Raw genomic sequence first — 23,657 nt, forward strand, 5'->3', positions numbered from 1 at the left:
GCTAAGCGTTGCTCTTAGACACAATGTGATCCCTGAGGTGCCTTACTGTATAAACTGTTTATTAAGGTAATTAGAACAGTAAACAAGTCATTTTGTGTCATCCCCGTGGCTTTCATCCAATCAGCATTCAGGGCTTGAATGACCTGGTTTATAACTCAAAATATAACTTTTTGTAGAATATTACAGCCACTATTCCCTTCCCATGCCTTCTACATATGAGCACTTGCGGCACCATAGGCTACTATACACAGACAAGTAAAATAATTGTCACGCCCTGACCGTAGAGAGCGTTTTATGTCTCTATTTTGGTTTGGTCAGGGTGTGATTTGGGTTGGCAGTCTATGTTCTATGATTGACTATTTCTATGGGTTTGGCCGGGTGTGGTTCTCAATCAGAGGCAGCTGTCTATCGTTGTCTCTGATTGAGAACCATACTTAGGTACCCTTTTCCCCCACCTGTTTTGTGGGAAGTTAACTTTGACTTTGTTCAGGGCACATAGCCCAAAGCTTCGCGGTTTGGTTTTGTCAGCGTAATTTTTAATAAAAAGAAAATGTACGCTTACCATGCGGCACCTTGGTCCAGTCCTTCAGCCAGCCGTGACAATAATACAACTTAAATGATAATATTCTGTTCTTTTGAAATACAATTTATTCGTTTTTTTAATGTTTCTAAAGAAATGCCTAAACAAAATAATTTCTTTGTAATGGTGTACAACACTTGAATTGTGGTGTTATGCATTTCAGGTAAAATAACAACCCATTGTTAATCTATCAGGACAAATTAGCTAGCAATAGCAAGATAGCTACATTTCAATGAATGTCATCTGTGTTTGACATGCGCCCAAGTTAATATAGTTGTTTCACAGTTGGTTTTGATATTTTAACCTGCGTGTCATGATCGTGTCTGGTGTGGATGGACAAAATCAACATAAGCACGAGGGTGCGGGGGCATGTCCCGTGTAGTCAGTATGTTACGGAAGCAAACAAACAAACGCCAACCCACCCAACCACATCCCAGCTAAATCACCCTATCTTTCCCACAGTGAGGGGATGATAGGTGTTTGATGAGTGCTGATGCGTTGTGACATGATTGGCAGCTGAGAGAGTAATCAAGGCGACAGGAAAAGAACACACCTGCTGATCTGCAAGATGTGCATGATTCGATTCACCAGAAAGAGACTATTCACAGCTTCAAAAGCACTGCTGCCAGCTGTATTCAAAGTCTGTGTCTGTCTTCAGAGACAGCTGGAGATCAAAGACTTTCCAAACAACATTAGCCAGCTGAGACCCAGTGACTGCAACACACCTGTCATTCATCTCAAGAGACAAGCTGTAAGGTCAGAGAGTGGTCACACAGACCTAAAGTGACCGGGCCTGAATTGGTCATGGTTGTGGTTTCAGATGCATGGTCAAGTTCAACTACGTAAGCAACAATATACATAGACCATCACCAAAAGTTATGTTATAGAAACGCTTCTCTGAAAGGTTTGTTTGATTCGAGCCCAGATGTTCACTTTGGGCCTGAACTGTTTGACAACCTGTCCTCTCCTGATATGACTTGAATCGACAAATAAATACAAATTAATTCTCCTCATCATGTACTTAATAAATAGTTAAATTCATTATGCTAATAGTATTGCACTTAATGTAATAATTATATATGTCCTAGTGTGTGGGGATGTACAGTAGGAGGGACAAACCATTGAATTATGTTACAAAATCAATAAGCCAGAATAAACCGACTTTTGCTTGAAAAGGTTTGGGGAGAACGCTGTGGACCATAAATCCTTGTCACCCCCCCCCCCTCCCCTTGTCCAAACATCTTCACCATAAATCAACATGTTACACCTCCCTTCGTCCCACTCCAGCCATTGAGCCCAACAGCCCAAACCGTTAATGCAGAACGTTAATTAATTTTCAAACTAAACGGATGGAGAGTGCCGGCTATTATCTCCGGGCTGAGCTGTGGCGGGGAGCGACTTTGATCTGCAAAAGCAGGGAGAATAGAAGGAGGGGGAAAGAAAGAAAAACACTCAAGTTTTAATGGCTCTCCAGTGTGCTATAACGGACAGAGGGGGAGAGAGAGAAGCCATGTCATGGGAAAAACATATGCGATACTATCCAACGTGATCAATGTAAAGGGAAATCGCTACATCTGGGGATTCTTCACTGTCAATGTTTGTGTGCTCCTGGCTGCCGCTGGGCCGGTCCACTGTTCCCAAGGTAGAAGACTGGAGAAAGTAGAGCTCCTTCCTCGCCTACACAAACTGTGTTGATTTTATTATGACAAACATCCACTTAATTTGTGCAAAGACGGTAAGTGAGATGCCAACATGCTGCACAGCAAGATACCTTCCTGATGAAAGAAGAGACTATTGATAAAAGTCGTCTTTTTTCCTCCATTAAGTCTATAGACATTACGGAAAATTGAATTATATGAATTAAGGAGCAGCAGCAGATGGTGGTGAGCGACTGGCTAAACATAGATATACTTAGGGGACGCTAGCCAAAGAGTGTAGCCAATAGCCGAATCAGAAAGCCAAGCTGAGAATTGTATCAATTTCTTGAAAGAGGAAAAGGTCCACGGACCATGGACCCAGGGATGGTGGCGGTTGGCTGAAATGGAGCAGATGGCCCGGATGCTGTCCAGGGATACAGTAACTCATTTGGTTCCTGGCTTTCGGGACACGTTAAGAAAAGCAGATGAGACGTGTCAAGAGTGGTGGTGGGTTGGTCGTTGGCATTGCAATCTGTGTGTCTCATCAAACCCCTGCCCTGGGGAAGGTCACAGGTTAACATGGCAGCAGCTGATGCTCCTTTTCAAGTATCAATCTCCTGGTAGCAAAGGCATGCTTCACTGTTGATTGTGATCACATGGCTCTTTAATGCACACAACACACTGATCGGGAAGGAATCCCAGCAACATCTAATATTCAAGTGGCACGGGCTGAGACCGACCGCAATGCTCATTTGTTTTTGATCGAATCCGAAAACACTGTGCTGTACTCGGATTTGTGGTCTGGATAATTCCACAGCATTGATGAGGCCAGGGCTTGGTGCTAGTCTATTCATGCTCTGGTTTGGGAGAGAGTGGTTGTGTGTCATTATCCTCAGACAGAAGAGCTCGACAGTGAAGAGGGTTTATACACTAGCATGGCAGGTGGCAGAGTTACATTATGGCATATGTCCTCAAATCAACTGCCAATATTCCCTCACTGTGAGCGAGGAATCTGGCAAACCCTCTCGTAAACTCACTGCCATTTTGTATGGAAGGAGTCAAGGGTGCAAGTGAGGGGAGAAAGACTGGGTAAAATGAATAAGAGCAGAATGTAAGCAGAAAGAGTGAGAGACTGCCCCTGACTGAGTTTCTCCAGTCTAAGAACAGACGGTGAGAGAGAGGGAGAAAATGAGTCACAAGGTTAGCCTTCAGCACAGACAAACAGGTAGTGACTCCAGGACAGAGACTGAGTTCAGACTGCAGGTGAACCAGTCTGAAAGGCCTGGGGCCAGTGACACACAGACAGCCCTCTCAGCCCAAGCTCCTGATTGAGTTCTGAGTGCACCTAACCTGGACTGAACCCCCTGCTGCTTCCCCTGAGTGTCTCTCAGCTCCATAAAACACCATTCACAGTTGATACAGATGCCGAGAAGAGGAGTAGAGTAAGGGGTAAGGGAGGGTTGGTGTGAAATGGGGATATAACAGCTCTCTCCTCCTCCTGAGACATATTCCTTTTAGAAATAAGTCGGATTCTGTTCCTCTCCCACTGAGAAAGACTGTCATTAGAAGTCCTGCCCAAAATGAGCTGCTGGCAATTTTACATCGCCACATTAGTGAATTATATACAGTATCAGTCAAAAGTTTGGACACACCTACAGTACTCATTCAAGGGTTTTTCTTTATTTTTGACTATTATTTTCTACATTGTAGAATAATAGTGAAGACATCAAAACTATGAAATAACACATACTGTATTGAATCACATAACAACTAAAAGAAAAGTGTTAAAATAAATCATTCATTTTAGATTCTTCAAAGTAGCCACCCAGCTTTGCCTTGATGACAGCTTTAAACACTCTTGGCATTCCCTCAACCAGCTTCACCTGGAATGCTTTTCAAACTGTCTTGAAGGAGTTCCCATATACGCTGAGCACTTGTTGGCTGCTTTTCCTTCACTCTGTGGTCTAACTCATCCCAAACCATCTCAATTGGGTTGACGTCAGGTCATCTGATGCAGCACTCCATCACTCTCCTTCTTGGTCAAATAGGCCTTACACAGCCTGGATGTGTGTTGGGTCATTGTCCTGTTGAAAAACAAATTATAGTCCCACTAAGCGCAAAGAAGATGGGATGGCGTATCGCTGCAGAATGCTGTTGTAGCCACGTTGGTTAAGTGATTTTGTCTGTCATAGTTGAAGTGTACCTATGATGAAAATTACAGGCCTCTCATCTTTTTAAGTGGGAGAACTTGCACAATTGGTGGCTGACTAAATACTTTTTTGCCCCACTGTGTGTGTAGCTCTAGAGCACTAACGCCAAATCCCGGGACCACCCATTAGAATTTGCACACATGACCCTTTGGATAAAACTAAATGGCATATATTATTATTATATTATTATTATTATATTATATATATATGAGTGTGCTTAAAGTGCATTGAAAGGGCTCTGGGGTGAGGTAGACTAATACCCTATTTGATCAGAGCACCATGCACTTCCCTACTTTGTTGGTTTAAAACTGTATAAGGAGGACACAAGAGTGCAACACTTAAAGTGCAAGAGTGCAACACAAGAGTGCATCACTTAAATAAATTAACTGTAAGAATGGAAAATACACTCGGCTGACATTCAGATTGCTCTTGACTGCTTCTGCTTTCAGAGACCACTGGATTAGTGGGTTTCTCCAGGATGCGCTGTGATAAAGATGAGGTGTTTTAACTGGTGCCCATTCTTCAGCGAAAGGATACCTCGCTGAAAGGGTCCCATTACACCGTCATCCATAGATCTCAGCATCCCGACCACTCCATCCGAACATATTGATTACCGTCTGTCTGCAATAGCCTCTGAATGCCCAGAGTTATTATGTGCTTGGCAGCTGCTAAATTGGTCAACTGGGTGAAAATCTCTCTCCTGTTGGCATCTGTACAGGAAAGTAGGGCTACATCTGTGTGTTTGTGGAGTGTTGCAATGAACCACTCATCTGGCTTGGTTCATACAAGAACAAACAAAATGTGTGTCCATCTATGAAGAAAGGGAGACAATTTAGGAGAAAATCGTTTGAGAGTAGATTCTTATTCCCATCACTGGCAACTCCTCCCAAAATCATCTGACAGTTCACCTGGAGGACATGTTATGTCCAGGTCAGAGCATGTGCCGCAGGGGAACAGTCCTTAGATTTACGCACGCAAGCACACACGCAAGCACATGGACACACAGACACATACTATGACCCACTGTATAAGGGCAAGACATTCACTCTTTCTCCTCCTAAACAAGCCATCAAATTTGTGCTGATGCTCTGGGGAAAAACATCACCTGAGACATCATGCTGTCATGACTGTTCTGTGAGGATCCAAACTGGTCAGATCAGGTTGGCAATGAACAACTTCAACCAGACCACCTCTCACCCGCAGAGGGGGGGAGGAAGGAACTGGTGGGGATTAACAACTCACGTCCTGTTGTAAATAAAGAGAAGATAGAGGTCTCCCTCTCTAAATTCACCAAAGGAATGTGCCTTTGTTTCAAGAAACTGGAAAAATATTTCTCACATAGAACGTGCGGAATGGTGTCTAAAGAACACAAATGTTGTTTTGATGTATTTAAAAATGTTAGAAAGGAAATACTGTAACTTGAAAAGTATACCCACGACATGTGTGAAGTGTCCTTCCTATGCGTTGTGCATGAAATATGAAAATGATGAATGTGGTTTTGTTAATATTACGACTTTTGTATTTTGAATTTCGCGCTCTGCAATTTCACCGGATGTAGTCGAGGTGGTGTGCTAGCGGCACGTCTAGTCCAACGAGGTTTTAAGAGAGGGATGTGATTTTAGGAGCCATAAGAGATAAATAAGTGAGGTCAGAGAGCCTGTCAGCCTGACGGAACCGCCCTTTTGAACAAACTGTATAAAATGATGGGTTAAGAATGAACATATCAGTCCAGAAGAGCATGAAGCTGCAGCTGCATGTTTAAAGTGGTCTGAACTTTGAATCTCAACACGAGGTCGAAAAAATAAACTCACCTCCCGGGACAATCACTGGTATGGCTGATTAGCTGTCCTAAGTAAAGTATCTAGAAAAGCTCATTTAAGTGGGACCATTCTACTACTCTGCTCAAACCATCTTATTAAGCTACTCTCTTCATCCCACTGGGAACCATCGACACGGCTGGCTAGCCAATCTTCAAAAGAGGCATTGAAAGATTAGTGGAATCTGTGTGGGTTGCTGGACAGGTAGGATGACTGACAGTGAAGGTGAACAGGTGGTCACGTGTCAGGTGACAGAGGAATGTATGAGACTGAGGCAGGAATTCCTTTAACCATAAAGTGGTATATTTACTGAGTAGTCTGTGCTGCATCACAAAGGAAACAAATAACATGTATACAATCAAATTCATAATCAAAGATCAAATCATAGCAGTCATTATTAACATAAGTTAAGGAATTCAACAGTCCAGTTCATTAAGATGTCAATAGTAATCATCCGAGAGTCATTTAGGCTCATAACTATTTATCATAAATCATGAAAGAATACAAACAGTGAATGGTTATACAATCTATAATCCCCATGATCAAAGTCAATCAGTTAGCAAACAATGACGTTTCTCATTTCACGCTTTCAATAGTCTTCATGTGTACATATAATTAATTTCAATACACATGAACCATATCGATTGTGTAATTGGCCTATGAGGATCTGTAGGGCCGTGATCATTGACAATTCACATTACACAATATGTTTGAAGCGTGCGCTCCAAGCCGCGCTCCGCGGTGATAACTATAAACAATAACTGAATGGCCCACTCTCCCGATCACCACAGATCATTCAGATGAAAGGTAAGAGTCGGTGGACTTACGTGGATTCATGGACGCACAGAACTTCTGGATCAGATGGAGTTAGGGAAGAGAAAGCAGCGAGATCAGGCGATGGCAATTTCCTCCTTTTATGGAGTTGAGATCTGTAGGACATTTCCACCTGACCTAATTAAAGCACCCCTGGCCCAGCTGAGTAAATGGCAATGAATTAAAGGAGTATTCCACCAACTCCATGGGCCTTTTCTACAGGCATCTTCAGGAGCGAATGGAAGGAAAATCAACTCTGCAGTTCTGTTCAGGACTACACGACAAGTCACCAGATAACTACAAAGAAGAACAGTAGAAGACTTGTTGGAACCATTTTTGGACAATCAGAGACTTAAAAGCATGCTGCGAAAAGGCTCAACCCCCTTTCCAAGGCTGCCCTGTCCACCTAGAGAGATCCATGGCAAACCAAGGCATTTCACATAAATACATTAATGATTTTTTACTCCAAGTGGGCGGCGGTTCATCTGCAAAGTATTGGATTACTGTAAGTGAGAGTAGTTTCTAAATGTACCAACGTTAAGTGTGTCTGTCCCTCTCTCTCTCGCCCTCTCTCTCTCACCCTCTCTCTCTCGCCCTCTATGTCTTTCGTAACAAGCAGCCATATTGTTGTCAGTCCACTCGGGAACTGTTAACGTTTTAAGTGTGTATTTTTATCCTGTGTTACCATTTAATTAGCTAGTACATGTAAATAAATAATTAAACCAATTTGTGTAGTACTGAATCAGAAGTAAGGCTCATGTTTTTGCAGATGGAGGAGGTTACGACTGTTCAGAATGATGGTATGATACGAGGTTATGACTAATAAGTTGACTGTTTATAGATTTTAGATTTAAATTAAATTATTAAACAACCGCTCTCGTGGTTCCCCAGATCCTAATGAGTTAATTGTTTCATGATTCATTAAACCTATTTAGGTAATAAGATAAATAAGTCTTCAGATTAATGTTAGTCAAGTCACGACAATGCTGTCATTCAGACAGTCACAGTCCCACGAACTAAACCACTGAAACACTAGAGCACTACTCTATCCTCAGAGGTATAGAATCCATTCTGTTTGCGTTGAAGAGCTGTGTGAAATATACACAACCTACACTGACTGTACAAAACATTAAAAACACCTTCCTAATATTGAGTTGAACACCCCTCTTTTGCCCTCACTTGGAATAGCCTCACTTGGTCAAGGCAAGGACTGGCCCATGTTGACTGCAATGCTTCCCACAGCTGTGTCAAGCTGGCTGGATGTCCTTTGGGTGGTGGACCATTCTTGATACACACAGGAAACTGAGTGGGCTGAGTCACTGATGTGGTCATCCTGTCTGGGTTGGCGCCCCCCCTAGGGTTGTGCCGTGGCGGAGATCTTTGTGGGCTATACTCAGCCTTGTCTCAGGATGGTAAGTTGGTGGTTGAAGATGTCCCTCTAGTGGTGTGGGGGCTGTGCTTTGGCAAAGTGGGTGGGGTTATATCCTTCCTGTTTGGCCCTGTCCGGGGGTGTCATTGGATGGGGCCACAGTGTCTCCTGACCCCTCCTGTCTCAGCCTCCAGTATTTATGCTGCAGTAGTTTGTGTCGGGGGGCTAGGGTCAGTTTGTTATATCTGGAGTACTTCTCCTGTCCTGTTCGGTGTCCTGTGTGAATTTATGTGTGCTCTCTCTAATTCTCTTTCTTTCTCTCTCGGAGGACCTGAGCCCTAGGACCATGCCACAGGACTACCTGACATGATGACTCCTTGCTGTCCCCAGTCCACCTGGCCATGCTGCTGCTCCAGTTTCAACTGTTCTGCCTTATTATTATTGGACCATGCTGGTCATTTATGAACATTTGAACATCTTGGCCATGTTCTGTTATAATCTCCACCCGGCACAGCCAGAAGAGGACTGGCCACCCCACATAGCCTGGTTCCTCTCTAGGTTTCTTCTTAGGTTTTGGCCTTTCTAGGGAGTTTTTCCTAGCCACCGTGCTTCTACACCTGCATTGCTTGCTGTTTGGGGTTTTAGGCTGGGTTTCTGTACAGCACTTTGAGATATCAGCTGATGTACAAAGGGCTATATAAATACATTTGATTTGATTTGTGTGAAAGTGTGAAAAACCCAGCAGCATTGCAGTTCTTGACACACTCAAACCTGGCACCTAGTACCATACCCTGTTCAAAGGCACTTAAATCTTTGGTCTTATCTAAAGGCTTAAAAATCCTTTGTTAACCTGGCTCCTCACCTTCATCTACACTGATTGAAGTGGATATAACAGGTGACATCAATAAGGGATCACCTTATTTCACCTGGATTCACCTGGTTAGTCTATGTCAAGTTGTGTCAAACACATTCCACGGAGGTACGAGTGTTTACAGGTTTGAGTTTTTCCCTTTCAATTAAGACCTAGACAACCAGGTTGAGGGCAGTTCCTTACTAATTAGTGACTTTAATTCATCAATCAAGTATAAGGGTGGAAAGAAAACCCGCAGACACTTGGCCCTCTGTGGAATGAGTTTGACACATGTGGTCTATGTCATAGAAAGAGATGTTCCTAATGTTTTGTACACTCAGTGTATGAGTTCAGTGAAGACTGTCGTGGAAAATTGCGAGATTATAATATAATCTTTCAAGCACTATAACATAATCTTTGTATTGCATTAGAATGGTTGTTTTATTCGACAGAATAGAATCTGTTGACTATTGTGTGTTCAGTGTTCCACTGAGGATGGGACTCTATGAGATAGCACTGAGAGGGGAGATTTACGATGTCTTTGGCCAATAAATCCTAAAGAGCATTCCAGATAGTGAGGTAATGTTTTTGTACTATGAAGTACCAGGAACGAGATTAGAACCTCTTCTTAGAGCCCAAACTGAATGATAATTTATAGCGAATGCTATCTGGCTATGGGATACTCCTCTCTCAAGTAAAAGTCTTTCTTTGTGAACAGTTCCTATTATCTGTGGTTTGACATGTCGACTAGGGGGTGGATCTTTGCTATAAAAGATCTCAGTTGCCATTATGTTGACCACTCAACTTTTCATTAGAGATACTGAAATGTTGAAAGTCAAATGCTATTGCAAAAGCTTAATTGTTATTAAAGGTTAGGTTTAAGTATAACTCGGACTGGTGTGTGGTTTGTAATCTCTCCTCATTTGGTAATACAGGAAATTGCCATGAGAAGATCCAACATCATGATAATAAATTTGGGAATAGCATGAGGGAATATACAATAATGCGTGTGTGAGAGAGTGGACATGTTTTACTATTCTTGTAGTGAGTGCTATAAACAAAACAAAAACATTTGACCAACTGGGGAAATTGTGTTAGTCCCCACGAGGTCAAATGCTATTCCTAAGGGGTTTAAGGTTAGAATTAGTGTTATAATTACGTTAAGGGTTAGTAGCTCGGGTTGGGTTAGGAGCTAGGATTAAGGTTTTTGGGTCAGGGAGTACAGGTTAGGGTTAGGTTAATGGTTAGGGAAAATAGGAATTTGAATGGGATTGAATTGTGTCCCCACAAGGTTAGCTGTACAAGACTGTGTGTATTTGTGTGCGTTTGGAAACAGTGGGTGAGAAAGTGAGTGACTTGTGTGTAGCCAGCAGAGCAGAAACCTCCATCTGGGAGAAGTGTGATGAAGTAATCAAGTGCATGTTGTATGATGCAGAGAAGCTCAATCCATACTGTGGGCACAGTGGAAGAGCCCAAACTACCAATCTAACTCCCATTGAACCTGACACAAACAAACCATTGCATAAAGAAAACTGGTGTCCCTATAGTATGACAAACCATGTTACACAGAACAAAGATATAAATCGCAACATGCTAAAAAAACTTTAATGAGCAAGCCTTCCTTCATCAACTAGCCTCTGTACAATGTTATAGAATCAACTTGACCCCCCCCCCCCCCCCCATGTCGAAGACGCTTGGACCTTCTTTTTGATTTAGTCAGTGGTATTGTTAACAAACACGCTCCCATAAAGAAAATCAGAATAAAAAACAGGTTCAGCCCCTGGATTGACTGTGATCTTGCAGTTACTCCACCTCAAGAATTGCATTTGGCAAAAGGCTCGGCACACGCATACTCAGGCTGACTGGCTCTCGTTCAGGATAATGAGAAATACGTGCACTCAGGCTATCCAGAAGGCCAAAGTTAGTTACTTGATGGAGAAGTTCTCTCTGTGTGGGTCTAACCCCAACAAGCTCTGGAAAAAGGTTAAACGGTTAAAGACCTGTAGAATAAACCCTCCTCCTCACAGCTGCCCATGTCCCTTAAAGTTGATGATGTGGTTGTTACTGACAAGAAGCACATGGCTGAGCTCTTCAATCACCACTTCATTAAGTCAGGATTCCTATTTGACTCAGCCATGCCTCCTTGCCCGTCCAACATTTCCTCATCTCCCACACCTTTAAATGTGACTATGCCCGATGCGTCTCCCTTTTTCCCCTGCCCCGCTACAAAGTTTCTTCCTGCAGGCGGTCACTGAGTCCGAGGTGCTAGAGGAGCTCCGGAACCTTGAACCCATCTGGGTCAGATGGTTTAGACCCTTTCTTCTTTAAGGTTGCTGCCCCTATCATCGCCAAGCCGATCTCCAACCTTTTTAAACGTTCTCTCCTTTCTGGGGAGGTTCCCATTGCTTGGAAGCCAGCCACGGTTCGTCCACTATTTAAAGGGGGAGTGGAAGCTGATCCTAACTGTTATAGGACTATTTCTATTTTGCCCTGTTTATCAAAAGTGTTGAAAAAAACTTTTCAATAATCAACTGACTGGCTTTCTTGATGTCTATAGTATTCTCTCAGGTATACAATCTGTTTCCCGCTCAGGTTATGGATGTGTCACTGCAATCTTAAACGTCCTCAATGATGTCACCGTTGACCTTGATTCTAAGCAATATTGTGCTGCTATTTTTATTGACTTGATACAGTAGACCATTCCATTCTTGTGTGCCAGCTAAGTAGTATTAGTGTCTCTGAGGGGTCTTTGGCCTGGTTTGCTCACTACCTCTCTCAAAGAGTCAGAAAATCAGAAAATCTTCTGTCTCAGCCACTGCCTGTCACCAAGGGAGTGCCTCAAGGCTCGATCCTAGGCCCCACACTCTTCTTAATTTACAGTAACATAGCTCAGGCAGTAGGAAGCTCTCTCATCCATTTATATGCAGATGATACAGTCATACTGAGCTGGCCCCTCCCCTGATTTTGTGTTAAATGCTCTACAACAAAGCGTTCTTAGTGTTCAACAAGCTTTCTCTACCCTTAACCTTGTTTTGAACTCCTCCAAAACAGAGGTCATATGGTTTGGAAAGAAGAATGACTGTCCTTCTCTCAGCACATATCAAAGCTGCAGGCTAAAGTTAAATAGACTTTGTTTCCTCTATTGTAATCACCTCTCTTTCACCCCAGCTGCCAAACTAACCCTGATTCAGATGACCATCCTACCCATGCAAGATTACGGAGACATCATTTATAGATTAGAAGGTTAGAAGGTAAGGGTGCTTTTGAGCGGCTAGATGTTCTTTACAATTCAGCCATCAGATTTACCACCAATGCTCTTTAAAGGACACATCACTGCACTCCATACTCCTCTGTAAACTGGTCAACTGGTCAACACCCTTTCTGCCAGTCATATTCTGTTAAAGGTCCCCAAAACACACATATCCCTGGGTCGCTCGTCTTTTCAGTTCGCTGCAGCTAGCAACTGGAACGAGCTGCAACAAACACTCAAACTGGACAGTTTTATCTCAATCTCTTCATTCAAAGACTCAATCATGGACACCCTTACTGACAGTTGTGGCTGCTGTATGTGATGTATTGTTGTCTCGTCCTTTGTGCTGTTGTCTGTGCCCAACAATGTTTGTACCATGTTTTGTGCTGCTACTATGTTGTGTTGCTATCATGTTGTTGTCATGTTGTGCTGCTACCATGCTGTTTTGTCATGTGTTGCTGCCTTGCTTTGTTGTGGTTTTAGGTCTCTCTTCATGTAGTGTTGTGTTGTCTCTCTTGTCATGATGTGTGTTTTGTCATATATTTATATGTAATTAAAATAAATGTAAAAAAATCTTAATCCCAGCCTCTGTCCCCGCAGGAGGCCTTTTGCCTTTTGGTAGGCCGTTATTGTAAATAAGAATTTGTTCTTAACTGACTTGCCTAGTTAAATAAATACATGTAATGCGTTGGTCTCATGTTTCATGAGCTGAAATAAAAGATCCCCATACGCACAAAATAGCTTAAAATGGTGTGCACACATTTGTTTAAAACTCTGTTAGTGAGCATTTCTCCTTTGCCAAGATAATCCATCCACCTGACAGGTGTGGCATATCATCTAAAGATATAATGGAAACCTATTGTTCCTATGTAATTCCGCCTCCCAGATTGCAACTCCTATGGCTTCCACTACATGTCAACAGTCTTAATTCAAGGTTTCAGGCTTGTTTCTTGAAAAACGAGCAAGAATTTTGAGTTTCAGTGAAGAGAGCACCGGAACAATATTAGTCTTTCGACATGCGGTGAAGAGGACAAGCGCTTACTAATTTTACTTTCCTATTCACATACTACAACTATATTATATTTTATTTACATTTTAGGGTACCTGAGGATTATATAGAAAAGTTGTTTGACTTGTTTGGACGAAGTTTAGCGGTAGACTTTTGGACTCCTTTGTCTGCATGTTGAACAAGTGGATTACTGAAACCAATGGCACCAACTAAACTGACTTTTTGGGATATAAAGAAGGATTTTATCTAACAAAACAACCATTCATGTTGTAGCTGGGACTCTTGGGATTACAAACAGAGGAAGATTTTCAAAAGTAAAATGTGCAGTTTTGTGACAACACAATGGCAAAGATGTCTCAAGTTGAGGGAGCGTGCAATTGGTATGCTGACTGCAAGAAGGCCCCCCAGAAATGTTGCCAGAGAATTTAATGTTAATTTCTCTACCACAAGCCGCCTCCAACGTAGTTTTAGAGAATATGTCCAACCGGCCTCACAACCACACACCACATGTATGGCATTGTGTGGGCGAGCAGTTTGCTGAGTGCCCCATGGTGGCGGTGGGGTTATGGTATGGGCAGGCATAAGCTACGGACAAAGAACACAATTTCATTTTATGGATGGCAATTTGAATGCACAGAGATACCGTGATGAGAGCCTAAGGCCCATTGTTGTGCCATTCTTCCGCCGCCATCTCCTCATGTTTCAGCATTATAATGCAAGGCCCCATGTCGCAAGGATATGTACACGCTGAAAATTTCCCAGTTCTTCCATGACCTGCATACTTACCAGATATGTCACTAGTTGAACATGTTTGGGATGCACTGGATTTACGTGCACAACAGTGCATTCCAGTTCCCGCCAATATTCAGCAACTTTGCAGAGCCGTTGAAAAGGGTGGGACAACATTCCACAATCAACAGCCGGATCAACTCTATGCAAAGGAGATGTGTTGCGCTGCATGAGGCAAATGGCTGTCACACCAGATACTGACTGGTTTTCTGATCCATGCACCTACCTTTTTTAAAAGGTATCTGTGAGCAATAGATCTGTATTCCCAGTCATGTGAAATCCATAGATTAGGGCATTTTTATTTATTTACTGATTTCCTTCTATGAACTGTAACTTGGTAAAATCCTCAAAACTGTTGCATGTTGCGTTTATATTTGACCTCTAAACTAATGAAGCAACAATGAATCTTCAACTGCTAAGGGCCTGAAATTCATATTTTTTGATTGACACCTCCTCAGGCGAGTCAATAAAAGCCTGAGGCTGATGGCTCTGGCATAGAGTGTTGCTCATTAAATGAAAACATGATCATACTATTTGAAAAGGTCAAATGTCAATCTCTTTGGCAGGAAATAGGTTGGAGACTGCCGTGCTTAAACACTGCGTGCCATGGCGCCTCAAACGAGCCCCAGAGCAGCTATTACCATTCATCACAGCCACTCTGCAGGGACGAGACCGGTGCAACGTTTTCCCCTATTCCTCGTTACATAGGAACTTGTTTGTTTTGACTTCCAGTTCCCAACACGACACATTGATTGGTTCCCAGAAACAAAATGGCTTTTTGGGCTCATCTTAAAATTAAAATATACATTTATTTTGTAACGATAGGAAGTGTGTGGGCAGGCAGGACTTTCATCCATAACCCAGCTAGAAATAACAAGCGATTGGGAGCGAAAGAAGAGAAGAGAAGAAAAAGAGTGTGAGAACGAGAGAGTGGGAGGCACATTAAACTGGCCAAACATTTGGTAAGCAGAGTCAGTTCGAGCACAGAGTACACTCAACCAATGAACACCAAATGCGGCACGAAACTGCAGACAATTACAAACTAACGTCAAGATGTATGAAAATGTAGGCTCGATCTACACAATGTCGCAAACACAGGCCATGACGGGTTCATGGGATGAAACCGGACCATCTGTTTTGATGGTATTTTTTTGCAGTACTACAAACCATTAACATGGTTTGTAGTTACTGACAAGAGAATCCTTAATAATCGTCACCATCGTCAATCATCACAGCAATCTTCTGTCCATGTTCCTCATCTGGTTTTAAACTATCACCCTGGATTGGTCATGTATGATGGTACAGGGCTCAATATGTGATTCAATTCCATGGCTTAGAGACTTGGTGGGATTAGAATAGACCTCCCAGGATGAAGGTGACCCAAAGAAGAAGGAGTTAAGCTGCCGGAGAGATACGACTGACCCTCCACCGGAAATGAAGGTTCACATGTTCAAGTATGTGTGTGTGTGTGTCTTTCACCAATGTCCCAGAAAATGTTCCACAGCTTCTTTACTTTGTCTTTGTCTATTATGAAGTCATACAGAAGGAAGAGAACAATCGGCATAAAAAGGCCTAGCTTGGGCCCTGTCCTGACTGATATCTTATCTCAATCTATGGGCTGCTGATAATCCACACATCCTCTTCCTGCTCTCTGTCCCCTCGGACCGTGCCACCCCATCCCAGGGTCAGGAGCGTTTTAAAGACTACTGCTAACTTTGGCTCTTATAGGTCATGTCCCCATGCTGAAGTGTGACCAGGGATTTTCACTTCATCACTGAACATTCATTCCTCTAATCTATTTAAATCTAAAGCCATTCAAGGTTAGAATGACATGTTTTATATGGATATTGACACATAATATTGGCCTTCAACGTATAATCATACTGTCTGTAAACTAATCTAATGCAAAAAGCATTTTGGGTCAGTGAACATAAAATAGATAATTGAAAGTCGTGGAGATTACCAATGTATTCTTATCTAACAGAGCCTAATTTGACCTGGCATGAGACCTCTCCCCTAATACATTTTTCCTATGGGTCAGTGTGCCACTCACCTCCCGCTAGTATTGCGCAGGATGACCAGGGCGTCAGGGAAGCCGTCCATGTTGTAGTCTCCTAGGTGCAGAGCGATGGCGTTGTGGAGCTCCCCAGCAGGAGGGGTGGTCTGGGGGGGCACGAAGCCCCAGAGAGTCTCCCTCCTCTGGAAATCGGTCAGGACTGGCACCCACTGCAACCGGAGAGAAAACAACGATGCTGGTTCAGCTCATTGATGATATACTACACCGGAATGAGACTCGGAACGAAAAGAAAATGAAACAACATGGACTATTATTAACTGCTGGTGTATTTAGCAGAAATGACATCGCGGTGAGAGCGGGGCTCAGTAGGGTTGCTGAATCATCGCCATTAATGCCACAAGTCAAAAGATAGAAATAAGTGCTAGGACAGAGGGAATTTCTTCCTTCCTGTTCCCAGCAATAAAACTGTCATTTTCCATCAGAACATATTTTGGATTTGAAAAGAGCTGCAGAAATGAGATATATCACTGTGAAACCTACTGTGAATATGTGGCCCATCCTTGACCTCCCTTGATTATACAGTACCATGATAAATATTGCAGTGAAAGAGATATATATATATACACACACACACACACACACACGCACACACACTCGCTCCCGCATAGCTCTATCAACACATATTCCACCCCTGACAGCTCGACTGAGTAGTCAATAAACCCTGGGAGCCTATTTCTCTCTGACAGTGACTGATGTTCATCATAATAGAATGTGAATGTACAAAAATCATACTTACTGTGGGTAAATTTCACATGAAATCATATTTACAAAAATGTACGCACTCACGACTGTAAGTCGCTAAGGGTAAGAGCGCCTGCTAAATGACTAAAATGTAAATATTGAATTAGTCACTGAACACGTAACGAATAGTGAATCAAATACAAGGAAGATTCCGCAATAGAGTGTTGCATCCACTGCTAAAAATGGCAAGTCTCACAGAGCGACATCCTCAGATACCATCATTAGTAACCGTTTTCTGAATGGACGGATGTGAATACGAGAACTAGACAAAGAGCTTTAAAAAGAGAGGGCAGCGGAGATAGGAGCTATTCTTTATGCAGCTGAACGCCTCTCTGTTTTCCCCTCGTCTCCACAAGGCCCACCTATTATTGGAAAGCGCTGGGGAGGCGGGAATGCAGATGCCATGGGTTTAAATATTCATGAATGTTAAACAGGAAAAGCCAGGTGCATCTCTGCACATTGTATCCGCCAGAGGAAGCGCCACGAGGGTAGCGGTAATGGCTGCTAATATGGCTGTTCTCCCTCTCTGAATACATAAACACAGTCAACATATTGACAGATGGAGAAAAGAGCAGCAGGAAGAGAGAAGAGAGAGTCGAGGTCATAAGAAAGTGTCTCGGAGGAAAGTGTATAGTCCTGTGTGAGTATTTATAGGGGATAGACCTCGGCGCTGTATCAGTACCACATAGGCTCTGATGTATAACCCTGTTGATTTGGCGCCGCTACAAGATAGGGCAAGGGAAGACAGTGTGATACGTACGGCTGCACCAGCAGGGAATGCATTAGGGATGAGGGACGCGTGGGAGAGGCAAGTGTTTTTGTCTGGACAGTGTGGGTGAAACAATTGTGAGTATGTGTATGAGCTATGTACAATTTGTGCAGGCTGAAATGGCATCTCCATCTTAGGGCTCTTGGCCGGAAAGCCTGTCATACAATCCCACCCAGGTGGTTAAAGTCCCAGTGAGGCGAGCTCAGACCCATGTCTTTAGCAGGCCTGGTCGGGGAGTTAAAAAAAATTGAGTGATGCGTCATTGGCTGCAGAGGTTGATTGGCCGCTTCCCTGTCACAGGGACTGCCGACAACGATAACTTTAAATAAATGTGAAAGGTTATGACAACTTGACAACTTCCTTCAAGTGATATTAACATGACGACAAATGACAACTTCAATGACGACAAATGACAACAAATGACAACTTCCTTCAAGTGATATTAACATGACGGGTCATGACGAAGTTGAATGATCATTCAGCTTGCGTGTGATGAATACTGACTGGCTTTAATGAGGGTTTCATGATTGGCTATGATGATCTAAATTCAGTAGAAGTTATGACTGAAACAGCCATGTAAATAAGTCCTAATGATTTGTTTTGGCCAGGTTATGTAGAAATGGGGGGTATGAAACCTAAAATGGTGTATTTTAGCTAATTAGTACGCGGTAACAAACGCTGCACCGTTAAATGGATCTGCAGAGCCCACGCACGCACATCCACAGTGTCTCACTTCTAGAAGTGCTCCCAAAAGCACTCTGAAAGCACGACACATTTTTAGAGCTTAACTGCCACTTAGCAACAAACAAACATAAACTATGCTAATGGCAACTTGGGATGAAGCTCACCTTGGACACAGCAGTGCACAGATAACCTTGCGTCACTCAATTGTGCCACAAAATGGATTACGCTGGGTCACTGGCGAGTGGATCCTCAACCGTTGAGTCTGATAATAAAAAGAGGAACTGCATCTTGGCTAGGAGTGCTGCTTCACCGTCAGCTCTACTCACAGCTGGTCTACACCGGGGAGCAGAAGTCTATCATCAGCATTCTGCTGACTGAAGATTTACTAGGTTTCTTAGACCTCAACGCTGTCCACTGTACATGCAAATCCTCCCCATTGATTCATAGACATACTTATGAGAGGGGTGATGGAGAAATAAATGCAGAGAGAGAACAAGCGAGAGAGACAGAGAGCAAAGACTAAGAGTACATTGACTAAAGGGATTTCAGACACTTTTTCAATGGAAGACATCCAGACAAAGTTTATAAATAACCGTAAGGAGCTGCCAGGCAGACTGAGTGCCAGCTGGTCAGTCGTACTGTGAGGCAGTGGGTGACTCCAGGAGTTGAACAAACCCAAACCATCCCTACCAGACTAACATACTTTCCTGCACAACAATCCCACTAGATTGCCGAAGACACATCAGCACATCATATTCCAGGCCTGCGGCTTGATGAGTCCTGCTTTCTGTTTCCTTTCTAATGCCAATTTTAGGAGGGAGAGAGAAGAGAAGAGAGGAGAAGGAGGGGAAGAGAAGGAGAGGATGTGTTCAGAATACCAACAGGAGGACTGGCTGAGCCTCCCAGTGGCAAGGCAGTCTTCTGAGCTGAAGCCTGCTGTAACTGTTCCAGAGCTGCCTACAGAGGCGTGACTGACTGGGGGGGAAAAGGGAGGGGTGGCGGGTTGCTGGTCCTGGATTTGACAGGAGAAGTGCGTCCATTGTCCCAGTGTCTTTACAGAGATCTCTCTCTGCCATTTTGCCATAGGTCTGATCCCTCCTGGAAGAGAAAGTAGATTTATGCTGCATGTCGGAGGGAAGGGAGGGGCAGTGCTCCTCTGACGGATGGAGACAATCATCCTTCATTACCCTGCTGGATCATGGCTCCATCTCCATTCACATGAGTCAGTCTCTAGGCACTCCACTTCAGTGTCTCAGGTTTGTGGATAGACACACAGAGGAGCCAGTGCCTAGTTGCACATGGTGTGTGTCCATCTTACAGGTACCCACAAGCTAACATGGCAACAAAGAAAAAGACATGTTCTGGTCTTCAAGGTAAAGACCACTTCTTCGGATCGGGCCCATTTAAAAAAGGCACATCACATGCTCTCGTCTGTACCATGACTGACAGAGGAGCAAAGGAGAGGAGTGGAGATGTGACGGTGGAGATGAGAGGAATTGTACATTTTTGCTGCAGGTGTTTGGAGGGGAGAGATCTAGGTCCGGTTTGATCCGACGGGATGTTCTAAAAACACACATAAGGTATTCTCCTTGCGTCTCCCGATCCTCACCGCTCCTGATTGGGTTGATCAGCCTGTGCAGAATGCAGAGGATCAACCCATAGCTTAATCAAGCAAGAACCAGAAAAGGCGAGGCAATCAGTGTCATCCTAGACAACCAGCCTCTCAGTAATTAACTGACACCGTTAGGGAATTTCCATTTATTTAAACATTTTTGTTGCTACTATTAATATTATTATTATTTCTTATGGGTCATTAGGGGAAACACACCAACCATGTATTTGCCTTTGTTGTGCCACTCAAGCAAAAACATAGTAATGTCCCCACAAACAGAAACTTTTCCCATACACAGCATTAACAGCAGTTTTGGATGTTTCGAACTCATTTACTGACTAAAATCTGAAAATATTGTTTATATCAGGCAGTGAGTCACTACCAGAAACATCACAACGACTCAAACGGGTGTGTTCTTCTGAACACCAGGCCGACTAGACATCCTCAATCAAGGCCAACACGCAAAGAGGAGCAAGAGACAGACACCACCTTGTAAGAGGTGTGGGTAAAGTAAACATTCCAAAGTAAAATAGGACCCGCAACACATCGAGTGCATGTTGATGGCATCAGCATTATTATTATACAGCAGGTGCAGTGTGTGGAAGAGGAGATCATGCATGATTACTCAGGTAATATGAGTGGTACAGTCAGCGAGGCCTGCATTAATAGACTCATAAGGTCACAAAACCTTGAGATAATTTGAAGGGCAGGCAGAGAAGCGAAGCACATTTTAATAATGAGGTGAGCATGAAGCCTAACGTATGTTATTTAAATGAAGTTGTTAAACACTACTTATGTGTATGTAATCATTCAGAGGTGACCATTTGTTTCGATTTTTATAGGAGTGCCCTTAAACAACCCACTTAAATTCTGAAATTCATTGGATCAAAAGGTCAATTGATTATACATATATCACTGGAAGAGGTGACAGTGCAGGGACATAAATACACGATCTTATTAAATCGGAAAAATATGGTGTTTTCTCCTCCAATGTAATTCAAAATGTTTGATGGTGAGAGGGAAGCGACAGGCATAACAAATGTCATTTTATCAATCCCAGAGAAATCTCAGCGCACAACACACACACACACACACACTTCTCGTCGTCACATTGTTTACTAAAGCGAAAAAAGGCTACAGTGTTAGCAGTTTCAAACTCCTATCGATTCACCACTGCAGGAATAACGGCTCATTAGGACAAGAAAATAAAATTTCAGAAGCCACGGGGAACGACAGACGAGGTGCCATTATATCAAGAGAACACAGGCGTCGCCGCGGACATGGTAAAAACATATTTCTAATGAACTCCCTGCTTTATGATCCGCAGTGGAAAACTATAACACTCATCACTGCAAAGCCCATTCCAGTTCATTCACAAGAGTGCATATAGCGCGCAGCTGTTTTGTTCTTTCAATTCCCATGGAAAGCAGACTATTATTATAATTTATACAACATTGTTGTTGAAGTCATTTCTGGTTTGCTAAAGGGGAATTTTATAGTTGGCATTAAAACCAAATATGGGACAGTTGGAAAAACGTAGCTAACTGGAATTAATTTGTTTTTGCAGCATCTGATGACCTAACGTGGTGAGTGATCCGTCAATGAGTACGGTGCCCACAATAATGCAATAGTTCGATTAAAACGTTTACATGCTTTGCCAAAATAACAATTTCCCAAATAATCCTGTTTACATCTGAAATCAGGCTACCTGATGGCACTCTGATAAACGTCAATGAAAATAAACGCTCTACCATAGTGACCATGTTATTTTTGGTAAGCATATCTGTTCCTGAGTTTGAAAGTGGTAAGTACTTCTATGACGTAAACATTGGTCACATTCCCCCAAAAAGATACCCTATCCCCTCAGCCCTCAAATTAAGTGGACACTTCCAATGACGTCTCACGAGTATTCGCTTGCAGGGCTAGGGGTGAAGGAGGAAGGAATGATTTTTTTAAATGGAAGGCCCTGCCCGGAAATTCGTCACTCCTTCATCCCGCGACGATTGTGTTTTCTGCCACGTGTGGCTTCTGTGCACTTAATATGTGCTTCAGTCAATTATGATTGCATGTCTACCTATAATAACTATATAATTATTAATATAAACCTACTGTATGATAGCTAGCAAATTAATTAGCTAACTAACGTTCGCCTGGAACTTATGAAGGAAAATGTTTTATTTACACAATTTCCAAAAGCTAACCAAACAAAAACATCATTACTTTTATGAGAGGTGTTTGTGCCATCATGTGCATTAGTAGCACCATTTCTAACCTTTTTACTTACACGTGTATGTTGATTTATCCATATTGACGTTGAGGTTTTAAGTTTCGGTTGACTTTTCTCATCGGATGTACAATAATCACGAATTGAATTATGGGGGGCGTTTCAAACTCCGTCAAAAACAAGGGCCGAGGGGTTTTTGTTGCGAAATTCCCTTGTTTGGACCGACGTTCAAGATGATGACATGGATTCCCCAAAATGCATAAGGGTAAGTGGACGAGGGTGTTTTTTTTTCTCCCAATGAGTTTGAAACGCAGCCATTCAGTTGTTCCGAACTCACTTCACTCGCGCTAAAGAGGTTCGCTCGGCTGGTGATAGCACATGTGCAGATCAAATACGCCAATTACGGTTACATGTCCTAATAATGACTGCTCAGAAAACTAGGCGTTTTAATCGGCTTATGCTGACTTCGAGTTTGATCTTAAACCGATTTAAGATAAACAGAGTAAGGTGTTTACATGACTATTGCATAATCTGCCAACTGTCATAATCAGTTTAATATCGAATTATTACTGTGCATGTAAATGTCCTCAATGCTGCAGTCATCGTGTAAAATGTCACTGCTGTCAAATCCTCCCACATGTTTCTACACTGAACAAATTTATAAACGCAACATGTAAAGTGTTGGTCCCATGTTAAATGAGCTGAAATAAAAGATCCCAGACATTTTCCATACGCACAAAAAGCTAATTTCTCTCAGATTTTGTGAATACATTTGTTATATCCCTGTTAGTAAGCATTTCTCCTTTGCCACAATAATCCATGTTCAACAGTATTTCTGTCTGTAATAAAGCCATTTTGTGGGGGAAACTCATTCTGATTGGCTGGGCCTGGCTCCCAGTGGGTGTGCCTGGTTCCCCAGTGGGTGGGGCCTATGCCCTTCAAGGCCCATCCATGGCTGTACGTACCCCTGCCCATTCATGTTAAATCAATAGATTAGGGCCTAATGAATTTATTTCAAATGACTGATTTCCTCATACAAACTGTACCTCAGTAAAATCTTTGAAATTGTTGCATTTATATTTTTGTTCAGTATAGTTTCACGAGCTGTTTTCAGCAACTGGTATTGTTGAATTCAGTTGTTATATTGGCAGATTTGCTAGTACCAAACGATTTAGCTAGCTTTTCGCCTAGTGTTTCATTTGCAATGTGATCTCCTGTACTGTAAT

At 42.7% G+C, this 23,657-nt stretch overlaps 1 protein-coding gene across 2 annotated transcripts in view; it reads right to left on the reverse strand.

Annotated features, from left to right (window-relative positions):
• The window catches only part of LOC124035859 (T-cell immunomodulatory protein-like), a 114,358-nt gene that overhangs the window by 57,576 nt on the left and 33,125 nt on the right, over window positions 1-23,657 (reverse strand). For both annotated transcript variants that reach the window (XM_046349656.1, XM_046349657.1), the window contains exon 10: window positions 16,378-16,550. In XM_046349656.1, the coding sequence (XP_046205612.1) occupies window positions 16,378-16,550 (173 nt within the window). The remainder of the gene's footprint in view (window positions 1-16,377; window positions 16,551-23,657) is intronic.

Source organism: Oncorhynchus gorbuscha, linkage group LG05 (genome assembly GCF_021184085.1).
Source record: "Oncorhynchus gorbuscha isolate QuinsamMale2020 ecotype Even-year linkage group LG05, OgorEven_v1.0, whole genome shotgun sequence".
In the NCBI taxonomy this organism is placed as follows: domain Eukaryota; kingdom Metazoa; phylum Chordata; class Actinopteri; order Salmoniformes; family Salmonidae; genus Oncorhynchus; species Oncorhynchus gorbuscha.